This window comes from Hyperoodon ampullatus, assembly GCF_949752795.1.
Source record: "Hyperoodon ampullatus genome assembly, chromosome: 3".
Lineage (NCBI taxonomy): Eukaryota > Metazoa > Chordata > Mammalia > Artiodactyla > Ziphiidae > Hyperoodon > Hyperoodon ampullatus.
Genome location: NC_136916.1, coordinates 37,173,376 through 37,195,704, shown reverse-complemented (window position 1 = coordinate 37,195,704; position 22,329 = coordinate 37,173,376). Strand labels below are relative to the sequence as shown.

The 22,329-nt window shown below is 38.0% G+C and overlaps 1 protein-coding gene across 4 annotated transcripts in view; it reads right to left on the bottom strand.

Moving 5' to 3' along the window:
- Positions 1-19,748, bottom strand: part of BLM (BLM RecQ like helicase) — a gene marked incomplete at its 5' end in the record, with an annotated part of 65,456 nt that extends 45,708 nt beyond the window's left edge. For 2 of the 4 annotated variants that reach the window (XM_079698852.1, XM_079698854.1), the window contains 11 exons: positions 348-496; positions 707-805; positions 3,736-3,849; positions 4,798-4,916; positions 6,333-6,524; positions 8,296-8,999; positions 9,644-9,776; positions 13,088-13,209; positions 16,012-16,174; positions 18,044-18,744; positions 19,651-19,748. In XM_079698852.1, the coding sequence (XP_079554978.1) occupies positions 348-496; positions 707-805; positions 3,736-3,849; positions 4,798-4,916; positions 6,333-6,524; positions 8,296-8,999; positions 9,644-9,776; positions 13,088-13,209; positions 16,012-16,174; positions 18,044-18,744; positions 19,651-19,748 (2,594 nt within the window). Of the gene's footprint in view, positions 1-347; positions 497-706; positions 806-3,735; positions 3,850-4,797; positions 4,917-6,332; positions 6,525-8,295; positions 9,000-9,643; positions 9,777-13,077; positions 13,210-16,011; positions 16,175-18,043; positions 18,745-19,650 lie in introns of all 4 variants that reach the window. The other 2 variants (XM_079698851.1, XM_079698853.1) reach the window with 2 other exon arrangements.
- Between the last annotated feature and the right edge of the window lie 2,581 nt (positions 19,749-22,329).

The following is a 22,329-nucleotide window of genomic DNA, read 5'->3' as shown; positions in this document are numbered from 1 at the left end:
ACAACTACTGAGCCCACGTTCCACAACTACTGAAGCCGGCACGCCTAGAGCCCGTGCTCTGCAACAAGAGAAGCCATTGCAATGAGAAGCCCACGCACCACAACGAAGAGTACCCCCGCTTGTTGCAACCAGAGAAAGCCTGCGCACAGCAATGAAGACCCAATGCAGCCAAAAAAAAACAAAAAACAAAAACCATACTGGCTCCCAGCCCCCCAAATTCTGATATAATTGGCATTGGGTACAACCTGGGCATTGGGATTTTTAAGACTCCACAGATGATTCTAATGTGCAGCAATCTGGGAACCACTGCCCCAGGGTTTTAAAATTAATAACTTTAGACAACTTACACCTGAGGTCTAAGAATCTTCAGCTGAGTGAGGATGTCCTTCTGTACCCTGGGATTAGCTGTGGCAGTAAGAGCCATCACTGGAACAGAGGGAAACTTCTGGCGAAGCATATTCATTCTTTTGTAATCTGGACGAAAATCATGTCCCCACTAGTTGGAAAAAAAAAAAAATACTGCTTTTCAGACTATTTGGATATTCCTTATATAAAGCAAACACTGCTCACTATATTAAGAACCACCTTATTCTTCAGTGAAATAGCAGAATAATTCACTCAATACTTTTTCTCTTGGCTCTGAAAATATATATATTGTTGGTAGTACAATTTATTGGTATCTCAAGACATAGAGAACAGTATTTACCTGACTGACACAATGTGCTTCATCAATAACAAAACGTGCCAAGAGCTTCCTCTCATACAGATTCTCCAGAGTAGAAATCAGTCTGTTACTTGCACAGACCTAGACCAGAAATGCATTAATCAGACATTTAAAAACATTTAAACATATCACCTTAAGGATTTGGTTGTCTTTAAGTTCCACTACAACTTAAGTCGTATTAAAACCTCCACATAAAATTGGTTCTGATTTCGATCTACGAATAGAATTAGAACAGGAAATAGCAAATGAGACATTTTAGAATGTTTACCCACATTTAGCAAACAGTTTTGTATTAGGTCAGTGGTTCTAAAAGAATTTTTCTGCCTCAGTGTATTTGGGAGCCACCACATGTTTACACTGGTAGCAGGGTTACAGACGTGTGTTACGTGTGTGTGTTGTCTGGGGAAAATATATACATATATATGTACATATATACATATATATATATGTGTACATATATTTATATTTTGTAGCTCTGTCCATAACTGGGCCTGGAAGCAATGATGTGCCAGTAGCAATGACCATCTCTGGCACCCACGTCTTGATAGACATGTCAAAAGGTCACAGAAGCCAGTCTGATGGAGCTTTCCCACTGGCCAAACCTAGGACAATTAGAACATCAAAATACATAACAGTAACTGATTATAACCTACTGAATAAATTAAGAATACATGATTTCATATGATACAAATAAATATGTGGGTAAAGGGAAAACCCTGTCCTTACAGCAGAATGCCAACTAAATTAGAAAAAAATCATCATTTGGCACCCACTACAATAATAACTGATGGAGAATCATCAATGGATGATAAAACTCTTGGGTCAAAGTCTGATGAGTAATAGGATATTTACATAGTCTCAAGAGTATTCTACAACAGGATACCTACAATTACAAAAAAATTACATTTTTATAATTAATAATCACAAAAAGAAGAGTAATTTTTCAGTGGAAGTCTGGCAGACAACACCTTAACCAAATGATCAAAGTTAACTAACATCACCAGTAATATTATAGAATGAATCAACACCAAATGCCTCCTGATAGGATACACTGAGAACATATCACCACTTCTGTGATATTCCCCTCAAAAATGACGAATACAAATCCAATCTGGAGGAAACATAAACTGAGGGACAGTCCTCAAAACAACTGGCCTTCACTCTTCAAAACTGTCAAAATCATGAAAGACAGAATGCAATGCATAATCTAGGATTTTCTTTTGCTAGAAAGGATATTATTGGGACAACTAGTGAAACTGGAATACGGTTTACAGATAAAGTAATAGTACCGCATCAATGAATATTTTCTAATTTTGATAACTGTACTGAGGTTATGCAAGAGAATTCCTTGTTTTTAGGAGATGTACAGTGAAGTATTTAGGGTTAAAAAGATATGTCTGCAACTTACTCTCAAATGTTTGAGGGAAAAAGAGAGAGAGAAAGAATGATAGAGCAATTACAGTAAAATGTTACCATTTGGGGTTTCCTGGTGAAAGTTATACAGGAATTCTTGCACTAAACTGTACATCAGAAATTATGTCAAAAAATTTAAAATAGGGGCTTCCCTGGTGGCACAGTGGTTGAGAATCTGCCTGCCAATGCAGGGGACATGGGTTCGAGCCCTGGTCTGGGAAGATCCCACATGCCGCGGAGCAACTAGGCCCGTGAGCCACAACTACTGAGCCTGCGCGTCTGGAGCCTGTGCTCCGCAACAAGAGAGGCCGCGACAGTGACAGGCCTGCGCACCGCGATGAAGAGTGGCCCCCGCTCGCCGCAACTAGAGAAAGCCCTCGCACAGAAACGAAGACCCAACACACCCAAAAATAAATTAATTAAAAAAAAATTTTAAATATACGTATTCTAATGGGCTTTTATGATATAATAGAAAAGATACACTGGTCTCTGCTCCCAGTTCCTGGGCACAGGGTTCCTGGAACTCTTGTAAATTCTTAAGTGATAAAGCAGTACGATCGAGACTCCCCCGGTGGCGCAGTAGTTAAGAATCCACCTGCCGATTCAGGGACACGGGTTCGAGCCCTGGTCTGGGAAGATCCCACGTGCCACGGAGCAACTGAGCCCGTGAGCCACAACTACTGAGCCTGCGCTCTAGAGACCATGCTCCGCAACAAGAGAAGCCAGCACACGGCAACAAAGAGTAGCCCCTGCTCGCCGCAACTAGAGAAAGCCCACACACAGCAACAAAGACCCAACGCAGCCAAAAAAAAAAAAAGAGCACTAGGAGCATCTTTTGTCCTCTTGAGGCAACTGTGAGTGGGCTCCTGGGTGGGGGCTGGTCACCAGAAAGACCAAGCCATGATTAGAAATTTGGAATTTTCAGTCCTACCCCCATCCACCAGAGAAGGGAGTCAGTCTAGAAGTGGAGTCAATAATTGTTCATGCCTACGTGAGGAAGCCTCCACAAAATCCCAAAAGTATGGGGTTCAGAGAGGTTCTAGGTTGGCAAACACATCCACGTACTGGAGGCTGATCCACCCCAACTCCACAGGGACAGAAGCTCCTGTGCTCAGGACCTTCCCAGACCTTGCCCTGTGTATCTTTTCATCTGACTGTTTATCTGTGTCCTTTACCATAGCCTTTAATAAACTGGTAAATATAAGTAAGTGTCTCAAGGGGTTCTGTGAGCTGCTCTTGCAAGTCACTGAATTCAAGCAGGAGGAGGTCATGGGAACCTCTGATTTGTAGCCAAGTCAGACAGAAGTTGTGAGTACCCTGTGGATTGGCCCCTGAAGCAGAGTGGTAAGAATCTTGTGGGACTGAGCCCTTAACCTGTGGGACCTGACACTATCTCTGGATAGTTGACAGAGAACCACTTGATGTAAGGGAAACCTCCATACATTTGGTAACTAGAAGTGAAATATTCTATGTGAGTAGTAAAGGAGAGAAACACAGAAGGGAAAGACTGGGTTTTTCCTTACTCAGTAGGGAGAACTGGGTTGTTTTTCTAAAACACCTTTAATATAGTATTTTAAAATAATGATATAAATACAAACCTTCTCTGGAGTAACATAAAGAAGTTTTATAATCGGGTCTTTTTTTGATAACTGGAGGTAAATATTTGTAGCTTCTGAATCAGTCTTATCACCTGTCAGATATATAGCCGGAATCTAAGCATAAAAGTAGTAAACAATTTAAATTTTACCCATTAATCTGACTCAAGATTACATTTATCCGTAGGTTTCATAAATATTTTACAAGTCACATATCACACCTGTCAAAGGAAAGAGAATCTCAACATAATAAAAAGTAATCAGTACATATTTTTAAAAAACCCTTGTTAACCATAAGTCAAATATTCTTCCCATTGTTTACTTCCTTTTCTTTTCTTTTTTCTCATTTCTTTACTTCCTTAGCTTTTCATATCTGTAAGTAAGATAAATATGAATTCAGCATCCAGAAGGTTCCAGTCCTAATGTATGACATTTTTTTTTTAAGGTAAATGCATCTTTTGGGTTTTAATGCATAACAACACTGAAAGGACCATAAGATCATGAATGGCTGAACAACAGCTACCAGCACTGTACTAAGACATGCTTGGGAAGAAAAATCAAACCAATGGTCTTGTTGAGGGGTGGTGGTTCATAAAGCTGAAAACAGTTCTGTTTGATCACAGTATATAGGATTTAACAGACTGTATTCATATACTTTCTTAACCTCAGCCAGGAGGAAAAAGGACATATGTGTGTGGGCATGCACATGTGTATGCATTTTAAGATATTAAGGGAGTGAGAGAGAACTAAGCTGATCTGACAGGAGTAAAAAAAGAAATCTTTCCATATTAGAAAAAAAAATTTACATCAGTAAAATACAGGTTAAAAGTTCTTACCAAAATACATTCTTCTAGAGTAAAATCAGACTGAACTCCAGAAGGTTATCTGTACCAGAATTATCAAAGACCTGTTCTTAAATGTACAACTTAATATAACTGCCGTGCTTTATTCTTATAATCTATGAACTATTTAATGAAAAAGGTTACCCAGAGTACTGAAATATAATTGTTTTTAAATTATGTTTTTATTAGCATTTTTATTATAACTGGTAGTGTTTTAACTTACATCCAAGGAAGTCAGCTTTTGGACTTGATCTACTATAAGTGATCTCAAGGGAGAAATGACAATAGTGACCCCGGGAGAAACACAGGCAGGGAGCTGGTAACACAAGCTTTTACCACCTCCTAAAAGAAATGACAGCAACAAAAAAATTTGTCAGATTCTATCTTGAGAGCATGAAGGCAAAAGTTACAATATAAATTACATATAATATTTAAAGTAATTAACTAATAGGACACTAAGTGATATTCTCCATGGTGCCAAAATATGCCATATTTGAATGAGCCAAAATACTTGGTCAATTTAAATGTGTAAAAATGATCTCTTGGGACATCTTATGTAGGTACATATCATAGCAAAAGCAAGAATAAGGGCAGGAAACTTAAATGCAACAGAATTACTTTAAAAGTCTACTTGAGAAAGACCCTGAAAAATGCCCCCTTGAAACCCTAGAGGATAGTGGAAAGCCATGAAAACCACTGGACGAGGGAGGCGAGAATTCTACCATTGAACCAACACCTCAAACCTCTGGATGAGATCAATGCCAGGGTCCTCTCCAGCTTTAGTTTTGGAGTACCAAATTGGAGTCAAATCAGAAGACACAGACTGAACAAGTTAATGAAGTATGAAATGCTGCTGATTAAACAAACCAACACTGTCTAAAATTTAAAATCAGTTTGAAAAAATTCAGATACCCAGGCAACATTATTTAAAGACGATGGCAACAACTGATTGAAGGTCACAACAAAGGTGAGTAAAAGGCAGAGGGAAGACTAATGTGAATAATGAAACTCCAAACTCCCCATGCTGCTGCTGTTTTTTTTTTTTTAATTGAAGTATAGTTGATTTACAATGTCCCCATGCCTCTTATCCTAATGGCTTATTTAATATTCTTATTCGGATGACTATAAATCATTGAACAGCTGTTATAAACTTTAATAGCATGATGAAAAGTCCTGGATCTCTTCAAAACTGAGGACAAGAAGGAACTACACTCAATGCTTTTCACTTAATCCTCAAGACATTCTGTGAAGTGGGCATGTTGGTATTATCCCCACTGCGCACACGAAGAGACTGGGGTTCAGGGAGTGAAGTGCCTTGCTCAAGTCCACACTGTTAATAAGTGGCAGAGCTGTGCTTTAAGCCTAGGGCATCGCTCCAAAGCTGATGATTTTTAACCACCATACAACACTACGTTGTACCAAATAAACTGCCAGAAATGGTCGTGGTCTCTGACAGTAATTTTTTGGCTCATGTTCCAGGCTAATTTCGACTAGAAAAAAGAAAAATTCCCAAAGGAAAATCCTAGATCAATTCAACACAATGAGCTTTGAGTTGAAAATCTTAAAGGGCAATAAATGCTATCATATCAACAACTAGAATAGAGGATTGAGGTGATACACTTCCCTAACTATGGCATGGGAGGTTTAGAGGTCCCTAAATGATAGAAATACTGTGTAGGTTCTTTTTATTTTTATTAAAGGGCTTTCATTTAACATCTGCCAATGGATTCCTGCCAATTCATATCTAAAAATACATACCAGTGGGCATTAAGATAAAACAGTCTTCACCAAGTAGTGCAGCATTGATCGCCTCTAGCTGATTAGTTCTAAAATTATGCAGGCCAAATTTTTTATGAAAAATCTTCATCATTTCTTTTGTATGAGGAAAATTAAGACTTTGGAAACGCTCGTGTTTCAGATCTCTGGATGCTAAACTTTGCTCCGACTTGTCTAAGAAAATAATCAATGTTAAGAGAAATCAGGGTATTACTGTAACAAATCAGTTTTAGCATTTTAACCCTTTGCCCTGCATAATCATTGGTGTACGTTTCCCTGCAGCACATCCTTCTTTACCTGTTTATCAGGGTTTCCTCACTGCCCAGTGTCAAAGCCACCAGAGACTTCCTAAGGGCCAAATTCAAGTCTTTCCTTGACTTTTCTGCAGCATCTACCACTACTGTTTATTCTCTCCTTCTTCTCTCTTGACCTTCAAGATAATCATGGGTTTTCTACTCGCTTTAAATTCCCTTTCCTGGCTCCATTTCCTCTACTTGCCCCTTAAATTTGGGAATCGTTCGGACACTTGGGACTGGGCTCTTTAGACTGTTTTTTTTTTTGGAATTTTCCTAGTCCTATGACCTTAAACATCACTGATGTGCACACAACGCCTAGATCTCTTTCTTAAGACTTGACGGATGCCCTCCTAAGTTCCAGTCCTGCATGCACCTCCAACTGCCTGCCAAACATTTCTACCTGAATGACTTACCAACACTTCATGCTCAACAAGCCTTAAAACAGCCCTCCTCAGCTTTGCTCCAAATCTGCCTGCCTCCTGACTTCCCTGTTTCTGCTAACAGTGTCACGGTTTTCCCAATCATTGGGTCTGAAACCGCAGAATCACCCCAACTTCCTCTGGTTCCTCTTCCATGGCGTCTCCCGCGCCCGCCCCCATGCTGCCTCCTCGATGTTGCAACTCTGGCTCCGCACAGAGAACAAGAGGTGCTCACGCCAGCGCTGGCGGTTTCATCAACCCCGGCACTCAACCACCGCAAAGATAATTGCGAACACCAAGTATGACACGCCCAAACGTGACACAAAAATAAATCCATTAACGGTTATTTTAAAGATCAACAGAGGAACTGTAAGAACAACCTCCGTGGCATTAAGTCATCAATGGCAAAAACAGGGAGGACTGTACTTTACGAAAACTTACACGTATAAACTTGTTTCAGTTAAAAAAAACCCACTTTTTGGTAACTTTATAGGATCGATGTAAGGTTTTTAAATTAATTTTGGGTTTTCTCTGTAGCCTTTACAACGGCTAATTTCACTCTTCCAAAAACTTCTCTCAGTAAACTATGAGCTCCAAGAGGGCAGGAACTCTTCATTACTCATCTATTACCAGGACTTGTGCACAGAACATGGCACACAGTGGGCACTCCATAAATATTTGCTGAATGAATTAAAATGATTCTAGACCAAAATAAATAACTTCACTGATTTAAGAAATTTCTGACTTATCTTTCTTAGGCTGCCCTAAACTTTAATATTTGAAGACATAAAACATGTTTCTCTACTTTATAAACTGATCAGTTCTCATCAATCCAGAATTCTAAAAATACACACAATTACATTTTTAACATAAATTCAGCTTTGCTTTTTATCCATCCCCTATAATCATTAAAAACTTGGCCCTCATGAGCTTTATTGTTTTAGGGACTAAAAAATGTTAATTTAAAGGCAAAGCACATTTGTAATGACTTTAGAGCTTTACTACAATAGGTTATAATTACACATTTTATAAAACTACAGCTGCTACAGAGACAAAAGAGCAACTTGCTTTCGAAACTGTGATTTGTAATTCATATTATCAGCAGAAATTTGCATAGAAACAATGTCGTTTTCAGGCCATGATGATTTGCTACGGTTTTTCTTATACGATTCCTATTTTGGAGTTTTGTTTTCATATAAAATATAAGCATTCAATTTATTTTAAACTTACCAGTGTAATTCTGAATTGACTCTGAAAAGTTTTTATTCTGAGCAGTAGATGCCAGAAGACAGTCTGTCTTGGCTGAAGAAGAAATTCTTTCTGATACTGATTTAACTGGCCGACCTTCCTTAATAGGTTGATAGGCAGCTGTGGAAGACTTGCTGGCTGCTAAATTATTCATCACATTTTCCCAGTCCTCATCATCATCATCAAAGTCATCTATGTCAAAATTGTCAATATCATAGGAAGCCTGGATTTCTCTTTCCAAGTCATTCATAGAGGTAGCGTGTTTATTCTGATCTTTCACAGCAGTGCTTGTGAGAACATTTCCTGGGAAATAAGAGCTTTCATTTCTTTTTCCTACCCTTGGTGTTTCAGCCCAGTTGCTACTTACAAAGGACTCCTGTAAATGGGAATTGAATAACGGTCTTTCAAAGAGATTCTTGGTGGTGGCTGAGAATCCTGTCTTTCCTGGGGTAGGAGTCAGTAAACACTCCCCAGTAGAAATGGAATTTGAGGGAAGGTTTGGAAAAGTGAACTCCTTAACAGAATTCCCTGTAGGACAGGAATCACCCTTTGGAAATGCACAAGGTGGGGAAACAGATGCTATATCCTTCACAGAGCTACCAAGTGAATCAGGCCTGCATCTCCACAATGAGGCAAGAACACTGGCATCACTCGTATTAAAATCTGCTTCAGCTAGGAGCTTCCTTCTGGAGAGAGAGCACAGAACATCAAATTAATTGTAAGTAGTCAGCTATGGTGGGCACACAAGTTTATCTTTAGTTTTCATGCCAAATTGTGGCAAAATATATCTTCTTTTTTCCAACCTTAAAAATTTGAATACAAATGCTAAAGGAACAGTTATTTTTTTGTTGTTTTTTTTGCAGCAACTCTATATAGACCTTTAATGACTGGGGTGTGGCTGGACCTAAACGTTGAATGGTTTAGGGCACTGGGGACTGAAGTCAAGCAATCAGTAGGACGTCTGAGACTGCTGCTGGCGGTAGCCACCCCGGCGCATGTAGCCCTCATTTGAAAAAGTCATAAATTTAAGACACAGTGTATAGCACAGGGAACTCTACTCAATACTCTGTAATAACCAATATGGGAAAAGAATCTGAAAAAGAATAGATATATGTACATGTATAGCTGAATCACTTTTTTTGTATACCTGAAACTAACACAACATTGTAAATCAACTACATTCCAATTTAAAAAAAAAAAGACAAAGTGATAATTATCCTATTCAATTTCCTGGCCAGAATGCCTAGAAATCTTGCCCTATAAATTTGTGACTTACAGTGGTGGTGGAAACACAATCAGATATATTCCAGAAGGAGAAAAATCAAGATACCTTATGTCCCGCTGCTGGAGCAGTTCGTTCCCACAATCCAAAGTTTTCAGGTTGTCATCAGGAATAGTGTCAACTAATTTACAGATATGGTCCATCACACGAATAAGTTGCTGCTGTAAACTTATCTGTCTAGCTATAAAGTATTTATGTTGTTAATATTTTTTGTCAACAACAAAAAAAGACTTAAAAATTTGAAAGCCATGCATGTAAAACTTGAAGTAGTTTACAAACGAGATTAGAAACAACCATATATTCTCCCATTTTCTGCCTATGAAATAATTTGAAGTCATACTGTCTCTATTCTAGATCATAAGAGCTCATTACTATGTTATCCTTTCATGTTAATTCTTATTATTTCTCTTACGGTAACCAAAGTTGTTGTAAGATACAAAAGTTTATGATTTTTTTTACTAACTTCAGGTGTAAATCTCACCATGCCCATACAAAGTACATTATAAAGTATGGACAGGTAAGAACCTCACCTGTTGCTCTGGTTTGCCTGCCAACCAGTGTTTCCTAACAGTACAGCACTTGGACTTGCTTTTTGGAGACTACTCCCATCCCCACTCCCATGTCCTCAGTGGGCATCTGATGTAAGGCAGCTCAATGAGAATTAGATCTAAGAGTTTTTCGACTGACGGGAAAAGAGGACCTCTCTCTTTAACAAGTTGGACAGGCTGCTGGTGGCCATCTCTGCCACCACAGAGCAAAACACAAGCTTGAAAATAAGATCAACACAAGGAAAAGCAGAAAACAGAGATGGAAGGAAATGGGAGACTGAGGGAGAGATGGGATGAAAGAGAAGAGAGAGAAGGCAGGTGTGAAAGAGAGAAATTCCTAATAACAATGTCTGGACATCTGAATCTGGCCAGCCCACTTCACACTTTTAAATTTCAGCTATGTAACTAAGAAATAATGTCAAAGAAGGGGTGGCTTTATATGACAGAAAGAAAAAAACAATGGGAAGCAAGGAAGATGCCTACCTACCTCTGGGGCCTAAGGTGTGCAGGAGAAATAAACAGTTTAGGTGGGCTGCAGAGGCAACAGTATTCTCAGAAGACAATCAGAGAAGAGAATGAGGCCACTGGGAAATTGTTGACCAAGGGCAGCTGGTTGAAGGGTCTAAGGGGCAGGGAGGAGAGGAACAGAGGACAGACGGGGGTGGTGGTGGGGACATAACACATGCATCTGTGTGAAAATGACCTGTGGGTGTGGACTTTTACTAGTTTTGGCTGACGTAAATAGGGTCATGAAGTATGAAATGGTAAAAGTGGACTTGCTGGGTTCCTGTTTCACATCTGTTTTCTCTGCAAGGAGAATGGGCATTGGATTGGAGAGAGGAGCATAAACAACAGTCCAAAGGAAATGAAAACCAAGGCAGGCTCACAGAGATACAGCTATTGGAAAGGAGCTCAAGTCTCTTCGTCTAGACAGATTACACCTCAGAGTACAAAGGAAACCTGCAAAGAAAATTTCACTGATGCATGCGGCATCTAGTGAATAGGAGAGGTGATGGAAGAGTGAAGACAGGCAAACATCGTTCTAATTTTCAAAAAAATTCTAAAGGGATGCCAAAAGCTTCAGGCTGGTGATCTTAAAGCTAATTCAAGGCAAAATTCCAGAACATGTTATCAAATGGCTGCTTTGTGAGCTCTAAGAAAAAGAGGAAACAATTATAGAGTTAGCAAGAGTTCATAAAAATAAACCAGCCATCTCAACGTATTTCCTTCTTTGAAAGGATTACTAGACTAGCAGATAATGATAGCTACCATTTATTGAAGGCCTACAGTGTGCTGGGCACTTTACCTTGAATCCTGACAACTACTGGGCAAGGCAGACACTATTTTCCTCATTTAACAGAACAAGAAACTGAGGTCCAAAGAAACTTAATTAATTAGGCATAGTCACCCAGCCAGGAGTGGGAAGAGGCAGGCTTGTATACTAGGTCTGCATCATTCTAGAGCCAATGTCCCACCTGTTCCCTCTTGCTGCCTCAGACCTTGAACTTCTAGAGTCATATGACTGAGTCTTTTGCATCCCCGTGGACAAGGGAGAGAAACACAGTCTGAAGGCAGACGTGTAACAAGATGAACAAGAAGTGGTGATGAAGGGACTGATGTCAGCTGAGAGGGAAGCCGCTAATGACATTCTGTGGGACTCCTCCTTGCTCTCGTCCTCACTAACCATTTTACCAGTGAAACTTAATGAGGTAGAAACAGTATACCGCAGTGGCTATCAATGTAAACTCAAGAGCCTCAAGACTGCTGAGTTCAAATCCTAGCTCTGCTGCTGTCTAACTCTATGACCGTGAGTAATTATTTAACTCTCCTGTACCTGGGTTTCCTTATTTGTAAAACAGGATAACAGAAACCACCTTAAAGGATCACTGTGAGGATTAAATTAGTTAATATTAAGGCACTTAGAAGAGTGCCTACAACATCAGGTTTTTCAGGAACATCTCTAACAATAAACTCAGAGACCAAAATAAACAAAAAGAAATTCAGAGGAAACAGGAACAACACACAGAGATCACTACACATGTGCATGTGCCTGCACACACATACACCATAAGTACAGCACCCATCAAACAAGAATAGAAAACATTACAGAAATACTCAGAGAATACAACACAGCTCTTGGAAATTAATTTGATGAAAATGAAAAATTCCATTGAAGAGTTAATTTAAAAATTGAGGAAATCTCCCAGAAAGCAAAAAGGCAAGAGATGAAAAATAGAAAAGTTAATTAATGGAGGTCTAATAGTCCAATAATTAAAGTTCCAAGAAGAGTGAAAGAAAAAAGAAAATAAAAAGTAATGATACCAGAAATAATTTCAGAATAGAAGGACACAAATCTCTAGCCTAAAAAAGCTTCTGGGAAGTAGGAATCAGGAGTGGGAAAGGAGACAGCTGTTTTTCAAAGCCTTGTAGTGCTACTGGATTATTTATACTAGATATTTAATAGAAAATTTAAAAATGAATTAGAGACAAATCAAACAAACAAAAAGTATTAAACTTCAAGCGGACACCAAGAATCAAACCCAGAGAACCAGGAGGATGAAAGGTCTAGAAACCAGTACCTATAAAGAAGAGGTAAAAGATCTAATATTATTTAGCGCTAGGCGCTTCAGGCTTATCTCACAAAGATTAAAGTTACAGGAAGGCAAAATTTTGGTTCAGTAGGAGAAATAATTCATTGTCTATTTTGAAAACGTTACTTGTTAGAAAGTCACCTTGTGAGAAACAAGTTTCTCGGTTTCTGAGCTGTTCGAGCAACAATGGTTAACCCATGGTGGTTGGTTATTACGGATGATTCACTGTTACAGGAAAAGGAACTATGAGCTCGCCATCGTCTACTATACCGTCACAGGTTAAGAATACAATCTTACTTTGTTTTCAAAAGTAAGCAGTTACAATACGTGTTATGTCCCAAACACTTTCGTACCATCATAGCTTGTGCTGGTTTCTTGATTAGGCTGCTGTGTAGTCATTTTCTCAGATTTTGACAAGTCTTCTGATGTGCTAAGACCATCCTTGCTGTCAGAGGTGTCAAGATCCTTCAACACACTACAAATTAAAAAATATTAAACCGATCACAGTATAGACTAGACCAAATGCATATTTTTTCCTCTAATATTTTCCACAACTGGTCAGATGCTATGTAACAGAAAAGAGACACATGTCTTTTTGTCTCCTCTATTCTAAAACCTCTTTAGCGGGACCTCAAAGTTTTCCATCTTTTGGCCCCAATATTATTTTTAATTAATTTATTTATTAATAATTTATTTCTGGCTGCATTGGGTCTTCGTTGCTGTGCGCGGGCCCTCTCTAGTTGTGGCTAGCGGGGGCTGCTCTTTGTTGCGGTGCGTGGGCTTCTCATTGTGGTGGCTTCTTTTGTTGCAGAGCACAGGCTCTAGGCGCGTGGGTTTCAGTAGTTGTGGTACGTGGACTCAATAACTGTAGCTCACAGGCTCTAGAGCACAGGCTCAGTAGTTGTGGTGCACGGGCTCAGTTGCTCCGTGGCAGGTGGGATCTTCCCGGACCAGGGATCAAACCCGTGTGCCCCGCATTGGCAGGTAGATTCTTAACCACTGTGCCACCAGGGAAGACCCTGGCCCCAATATTAACACATATAAACATGGTCAGTCTGATTGGATATAAAAAATACTTTAAAAGTAACAAAATAAATTAGTACTAAAGGAGTATTAAAGAGAGGGTACTATGGCAATCCAAAGAAAGATAACACTTTCTGGAACTTGAGAAGGCTTTGCCAAGAAGGTAGAATTTGAGGAAACCTTGAATGATGGGTATGGAAAAGTGACAGCTTACAAAGGAGAGATAAAAAAGACAGTTCTATTTACTCGATATTCAGGAATCAACTGTACTTTTCTAAAGCAGGATTTTGGAATGCAATTTTCTAACTAAATCAAAGAATGATGAATAACTATGTTATAAGTCTCATTAGGCTATTGAGCTTAGGGTTACTGTAAGAGCATAACTGGAGATAAAGCTGTAAAGGTAATTTGGGGTCTGCAGATGGAGGATCTTGAGGCCCAGCTAAAGAGGTTTAGGAATACAGGAGTTACAAAAACATGCTTTCTTTTCTGTCATATGTTATCTGACCATTACACCTCTGAAATTAATTCAGAAGTCACAACCAGCACTTTAAAATGAAATAAAATATAACAGAAAATTTGTGTACACTGCACGTACAGTATCATTTGTGAAAATTCTATTTTAGTTTTATAATGTATACAAATACGTATACTAGGTTGCAATGAAAAAATATAGAGAATTTACCTTGGAAGCAACCGTTTTCCAACTGCTGACGGTCTAGGTAAAATAAATTATGGTATGACAACTCATTAAATTATGTAGCCATTAAAAGGAATAAAAATAATGACTATGTAGCAATATGGAAAATGTTTTAAAAATAATGTTAAAAGAAAATCAGATTGAAAAATTATAGCTACATGTTGATTATGGCAATGTAAAAATCATATACACATAGAGAAGAAACAAAACAATGTGGCTAGGGAACGGGGGAGGAACAAATTAGGAGTACAGACACAAAATAGATAAGGAATAAGGATTTACTGTATAGCACAGAGCATTATACTCAATGTCTTGTAACAAACTATAATGGAATATAATTGAAAAACAAAACAAAACAAAACTGAATCACTAGGCTGTATACCTGACACTAACACAATATTGTAAATCAACTATACTTCAATTAAAAAAATAATAAAAAAACTTAATGTGGATACAGAAAATGTTTGGTTTGTTGGACTGTAAGACTACCAGTAAGTATCCTGTTAATGGGGTTACAATGTTATCTGTGCAATACACACTTTTTTAATAAACAAAGAAAAAAGCCAGGCAGTCAACAGGGAATGGTATGGCCCAGGAAATAACCCTACACTGGATCTTAGTCCATTTGCCGTTAATTATCACCCCAGACAATGCCCTGCTCCTCCTTAGGCCTCAACTGCTGCTCCTGTTAAAAGAGAATACTGATGAATGCTATATGAACTCTTGCTCAGTTCTTTTCCTATAACTCTGTCTCAATTCCTATTGGGAGGTGAAAGAGGGGAGCTCTTACAGTTTTTCTGTTTTGTTGTCTAACAGCAATCATGCTTCAACATTTCCCACCTCTTTAAACATCTCAACCCACCTGTTAAAACAAAAACCTAGAGAAAACTAGGTTATGCAGGCAAACACCTCCTTCCTGCCTTCAGGTGATATACTAGAGGGATTTGTTTCTCATCAAAATATGGTTAACAGCAAAGTATATACCAGACCACTCAACTGAACTGTGATTTAGACTGGGGTGAGGATGGAGGTAATAAAGACTACTAGTATTTTCAGCTATTAATGAACTATGTGGACTCTATTTTTCCCATAATACTACCACTTAACCACAATCATGTCACTACTTTACCAAAATTCAGTGAATGACAAATACAATGGTCAATTCTATTTGGATTTTTAAAAAAAATTAAAAAAGAAGACGAAGAAGAACACATTACTTACTAAGTCACTTCACAAATAAGGTGTTAGTTTTGGGTCATTTCAGGTACATGAGATTGGAAATACAGTATCTTTAGGACTATATTCCACATGCCAAGATCAATTACATAAAACTGTTTAGAGGTCCCATGTAATGAATCATAATGGAACTTTACAGCTTCAGAATACCAAAAATTAAATAAAATGTAAATAAATAGGGACTTTTTGATACTTTCATTTGGATACAAAATAAATTGTGCAGAAGCATGAAATTAATCAATTTTGAGATGATACTACATAACTAAATTATTTCAGCTACCCCAGAATCAATGTTTATTAATTAATAAACTATTTTACCTAGAGCATTTTAAAGAGGATGAAGAGGTTGAAGTCATTCCTTCTTCTGGAGAAGGTGGAACAAAATCTATGTCATAATCATCTTCATCAAGCTCAATACATGAAGATGTCTCAATTGAATGTAATTCCATCTCTTCCAAGTTTTTCTTCTTTTCACAATTATCTAAAGTACAAAAAAAACAGCTGATAAACATAGGTTATTTTAATATTAATGAGACAGAAAGAACAGGGTGTGAGCACTTGTGAGTGCTCTGAGCAAGTCATAAGCACTAACACCACTCTGTGCGATACGAGTTCTCTCCTTTTACACATTAGTGTTGCCTTGTTTCTTCATAAACGATGATTGAGTCAACTGGATTAAGTCCAATGAGTGCTGGACTGAGGCTGATGATTTGCTTAAGGATTTTCATGACTGTCTCTGGTTAAATTATGAAACCATCCTTATTATCAGTACTTTCATTTCTCTGTTTTTCATTCACACTTAAATAAGGGTGAAGTATAAGTAAGCCTGATAATTGTACAAACATTTTTGTTTATACAGATAAACAATCTACTTTACCACAAAGGTGTCTTAGTTATTTAAGTCTCCCAGAGTGTCTCTCTCTTGACTATGTGGGAAAACACTGCCAAACTGTTGCTCTCTAGTTTACCTTTTACCAAAATTTCTCTTCATAAATAGCAACACGTTTGATTAGACTATAGTTTTGCTTATTATCAATCACTTTTCAGTCCTCTCTCACCCTATAGTAACCTTGATGGGATTCAGGTGTTTAAAAATATTAGTCTCATATTTACAACTGTTTCATAACGTGGGTACCTCCACATATGGCTAAAGTCAGCTATTAAGTTCTAGACATCTAATAACTACGAGACCTAAACAGAAAACAATTTGCATGTAATTTATAATACTTTAATAGCATGATTAGATCATATTATACATCAACATTAGGTGGTACAAACCATAAAAGAATTATAACACAAAGGCTTAGCTTCACATCCCACTTCTACTACCAACCAGCCAGCAGACCATTAAGAAGCCATTTTAACTTCTATGGACCTTCGTTTCTTTTCTTTTTATTGAAGTATAGTTGATTTACAATATTGTGTTAGTTTCAGGTGTACAGCAAAGTGATTCAGTTTTTTTTGCAGATTATACTCCATTATAGAATATTACTACATATTGGGTATAATTCCCTGTGCTATACAATAAATCCTTGTTGCTTATCTATTTTACACATAGTAGTTTGTATCTGTTCATCCCATATTCCTAATTTGTCCCTCCCCCTTCCCTCTCCCCTTTGGTAACCATAAGTTTGTTTTCTATGTCTGCAAGTCTGTTTCTGTTTTCTATATAGATTCATTTTTATTATTTTTTAGATTCCACATGTGATATCATATAGTATTTTTCTTTCTCTGACTTATTTCACTAAGCATTGTATTCTCTATTTTTAAAAATTAATTAATTAATTAAATTTATTTATTTGGCTGCGTTGGGTCTTTGTTGTTGCACATGGGCTTTCTCTAGTTGTGGCGAGAGGGGGCTACTCTTCATTGCAGTGTGCGGGCTTCTCACCGAGGTGGCTTCTCTTGTTACGGAGCATGGGCTCTAGGTGTGCGGGCTTTAGTAGTTGTGGCTCATTGGCTCTGGAGTGCAGGCTCAGTGATTGGGGCTCATGGGCTTAGTTGCTCCGCGGCATGTGGGATCTTCCCGGACGAGGGCTCGAACCCGCGTCCCCTGCACTGGCAGGCAGATTCTTAACCACTGCGCCACCAGAGAAGTCCCTCTACATATTTCTTCATATATAAAATCACGGAGCTATCCTTGTTATTTATATAAATAGCAGAATAAAATCTTTCATTTCCTTAGTATGCCCTGCCTCAAGAACGTGGCCAACAAATGGTGCTTAGGATGTATAAGCACCTCTGTACATCCTAAGGACAAAAGCTAAATCATATTTGCTGCTGTTCCCAATGCCTAGCTTTGAATAAACTAATACAACCTTTTGAAATGAAATAAAACAATAATTTTTACCTCTTTCCTCTCCCAAATGAGTTTTTAAAGGGTGATTTTCCTGAGTATCTTCATTTATAAGCTCTTCGGAATTGGGGTCATCATCAATGCAAATAACATCACTATTTAACCATTCTGAGTCATCCTTCTGTTTCTTAGTCAAATATGCCTGCTTGCTCTCAGAGGAGGAAGGAGTCAAATCAGTCTTTACTGTATTTGTTTTATCAAGGTGTGCTTTTAGAAAGTTCCTCTTAGACTTCTTTGATTTCTGAGCAGTGCTTACTCTTATGAAGTGGTTTTGGTGTGGTGTCACAAATGCTTTTGAACCTCCAGAAGTATCAAAGTCATCCATATCATCCCAATCATTGAAGGTAATAAGAGAATCTGATGAAGAACTAAATTCTAATTTCTTGAAAGTGGCATCGCAGGATTCCTTCACAACCAGTGTGTTCTGGTTAGTGCATAAAACTTCCTGAGGAACCTGTGACAAATTTGGCAATAATGGTTTTGAACCAACTCTCTTACTTTGCTGTCCAGCTGGAGTATTTTTAAAGTCATTGATCTTTGTCTGCTGATTCGTGGTGTGGGGAAAAGGTTCACTGAAGGAAAAGGCCTCAGTAATATTAACAACTTTATCATTCAACACAGGAGCTTTTGCTACTGACACACAAGTTACAGATACATCGTTGGCTGAAGATACTTTCTTTTTAAAAGTGAAACCTCTGAAAAATAATCGAAAAACTGAATTAGATGGATTAATTTCAACAAACCCAGCAAGTATACAAAACAAAACTCTAATTTATATAACAACTTATTTCCTTGCATCACAAATGAGCGAGCGAAGAATCTATTTCCCTCTCTGATTTTAAAATGTGTAAGTTAACTTAAATTATGCTTTGTATGCTCTTATTCTTCCTATTCAGAAGCTAATTATTCAGCTTTGAGAGTATCTGGGCCATTCCTACTACTTTGTCTCTCAGGCTCATAGTCCTTAATTAATAGCCTCTCCAGAGGGAGGGGACGGAGTAAGCAAAAAACGTGGCTACTTGTTTCTACTCTGATAAAAGTTTTATGGGGAAAAGAGTCAAAAACTGCCAGCTATGCTGAACTCTGAAAGACAACTGAAAGAGGCAAGAGTCCTGAACATCGGATGGATTTAGTGACATGAAGGTCAATGGTGACTTTGAAGTCAAGCATACAGAATGGTGTCTAGAATCTGGTAAGGGCACAATAAAGATTATAAAATATTAGGTACTGTTAGAAGGAGTTTGGAATATAGCTTGGAGGAAAGAACAGAACTGGAGAGTTATAGTTTCCTTAGAAATGGTTTTTGAAAAGGATATAAAATTATATTAAAAACACCAATCTGCCCAAATTTATAAGATTTGTATTCATTCATTCAATGAATATTTACTGAACAAAAACCATGTGCTAGAAACCATGCAAAGGTGCTGAACGATACATTACCTAGCATTGCTAAAACATGCTCTACCATTAATTTGCAAAGTAGGAAAATCACTGACCCTCTCAGCTTCATTTCCCCATCTCTACAATGAAAGAGTTGAAAGAGAAGGTATTTCACTTGTGTGTTAGTGCCTGTATGGAAGCAAACTAACCAAAACACTTACGAAGATTTTGGTTTTGAAGGACTTAATTTATTATTAAGTTTTCTGGCTGAATGACGTTCCAGTTGCTCCTGTAGATTATTTTGAGGAACAGCAGCCATGATCCTAAAAAGTGAGGGAAAAAACTATCAGTGGAGTTATGCACTTTGCATTAATCACAATATTTATTGGGGGGAAGAGCACTGTTCCAACTGTGTCCAGAGTAATGAGGTTTGTTTTTTTTTTTTGGTCAAAAAACTGTTTTGACATTTACAACCGGTAACATTTGAAATATATAATCTTTAACTAACTGAAGTCTCACTTAAATAGCAAATGACCTGTTCTTCCCCCAATGCTAAAATAAGCACAAAAGACATTAGGGAAGGGCTTATTAGGAAAAGGTTTGCAGAAAAATGGGACCTGGCCTAGGCTTGAAGCATAAATGGAAGCTGAATGGGGGGTGAGGTGGGAGAAAATGATCAAAGCACACTGAAAACCCAAAGAACAAAGGAATAACTGAATTCTCTGCCTAAGGGGAAAATCGGGAAAAGAAGGAAGAGCACCACCAATGACAGCAATGGTTTACCAGCAAGATACCGTGCTTCATAATTACCTAGTTTCAACCTGAAAGAACACTTTTACCAAGCATATTTACACCTCTTGTGTAACAAATTGTGACACTGCTGAGCTACTGCCTGGGATAATGCGTAGCTTAAGCCACCTTAAAATTCCTGGGGCCAAAGGAAGATGGGATAGCAGAATATACGGCTAGTAAACAATTCTCATTCATTTGAGCTGAGAGTTATAACCCTCTTTCCTATTCTATGTTTACCAGAGATCTCCTTTTATTTTATACCATATATCTTAGAAGGATTAACAACACTAAATGATATTCATGGAAATATGAAGTTTTACATATATCATACTCCACTCGCTAATTATTAAAATAATCTATGTTTAACAACTACTTTACTTTAGATAACAGTGAAAAAAGAAAAACTTGGTAGAAAGTTCAACTGGGAAATCTCCATGTGTTGAGCTTGATGAAGATGATTATGATACAGATTTTGTTCCACCTTCTCCAGAAGAAGGAATGATTTCTGCCTCTTCTTCCTCTTTAAAATGCTTTAGGTAAAATAGCTAATTAATAAACACTGAATAATTCACACTGATATGTGAATTATATCTTAATAAAGTTGTTACCAACCCACCACCCACTGTCAACATTTATCAACTCATCAACTATTATCAGCTCATCCAATACTGTTTCATCTGTACACACAGCCCAAGGTCCTCACTTCACCATTCTGGAAGTCAACCTCCCAAAATAGTGATATTTTAATTCTGTCATTCCTTCTTCATTCATTAGCTGGAATAGTTCTATCAAGAGAAATGTTCTCTGATCTATTATTTTGTTACCCAGTGGTACAGTTGACATAGAAAAGACAGGATAAATGTTGGATTCTTTTCCTTTATTTATTAGTTTTCAAAATAATGAGTTAATTCTCTAGCAGCCTCTAATGGTGGTCAATCTTTTTTTCAGTATCATTATTAACTCATGAATTAACCATTAGGTATGTTTTAATCCAATATAATTATCATCCTTATCGATTCTCAAACTGTTTCACGTTTGCCCAGTGGGAGCCTTTCCAGGTTGACTCTTCAGTACTTTCGACATAAACTTAGTAGGTTTTGAGACCTTCCTTACTAACTGGAATGAAAAGACATCCCAGACTTATCCTGTGCATTTTTTTGCCCCAGACTTAGAATCAGCCATTTCCCCAAGGAGCCCTGATTTTTATTTTTAGTGGTGAATATTTTAAGACCACAGTCCCTGCACATCCAAAGGCACCTCTCCATTTTACATCCAGTTTAAAAGCACTGGCCTTTCACTGAAGTATGCTCTAAGGTCCTGTCCAATATGGAAGTTTTTCACAGAATAAATGATAAAGAGTGAAGTCACACTACTGCCCTCTCAAAATTTCAACCTCAAATGATTAGATGGCTGACATGGAGGGAGAGGCACACAGTCCTTCAGCCTTAAGACAAAGCAGGACATAATGGTCCATGGCGTCATTACTTAACCTTTCCCCACACTCCTTCTAAGTTTTTATTGTTCCTGTCTCAACTTTCTACAATTTTTCATACCTTATTTATTTTTATATCAAAACTAGCCATGGTATTCTTTTTTTTTTTTTTTTAGAAAGAGGGTTTATTTATTTATTGGCTGTGCCATGCGGCATGCAGGATCTTGGTTCCCTGACCAGGGATCGAACCTGTGCCCCCCTGCAGTGAAAGCACTGCGTGCTAACCACTGGACCGCCAGGGGATTCCCCTAGCCATGGTATTCTAATTGTTTTCCAACATTATTCCACAGTACGATTTGATATGCATATTTAGTCATCTCAATAGTACATGTGTTTGATTCATAACTGTAGTGACACATTATGGATTCATAGTTGGCATGCAGTCAACCTTAACACTGGGGCACCCTTCCCTATTTTCAAGCTACACTGCTCTTTGGTTATTCCCACAGGGTAGCATCCTCTAGTCAGTCATATTCTGAAGCATGGTAGCAAGTACACAATTTTACTTCTCAACAGCCTTCAGCAGTAATGCTTTTAAGGAGTTGGTGAGTACTGAGAAGCAAAAAATATCAATAAAATTGTTTGACATGCAAAAAAATTGTTCATCAACAGCAAA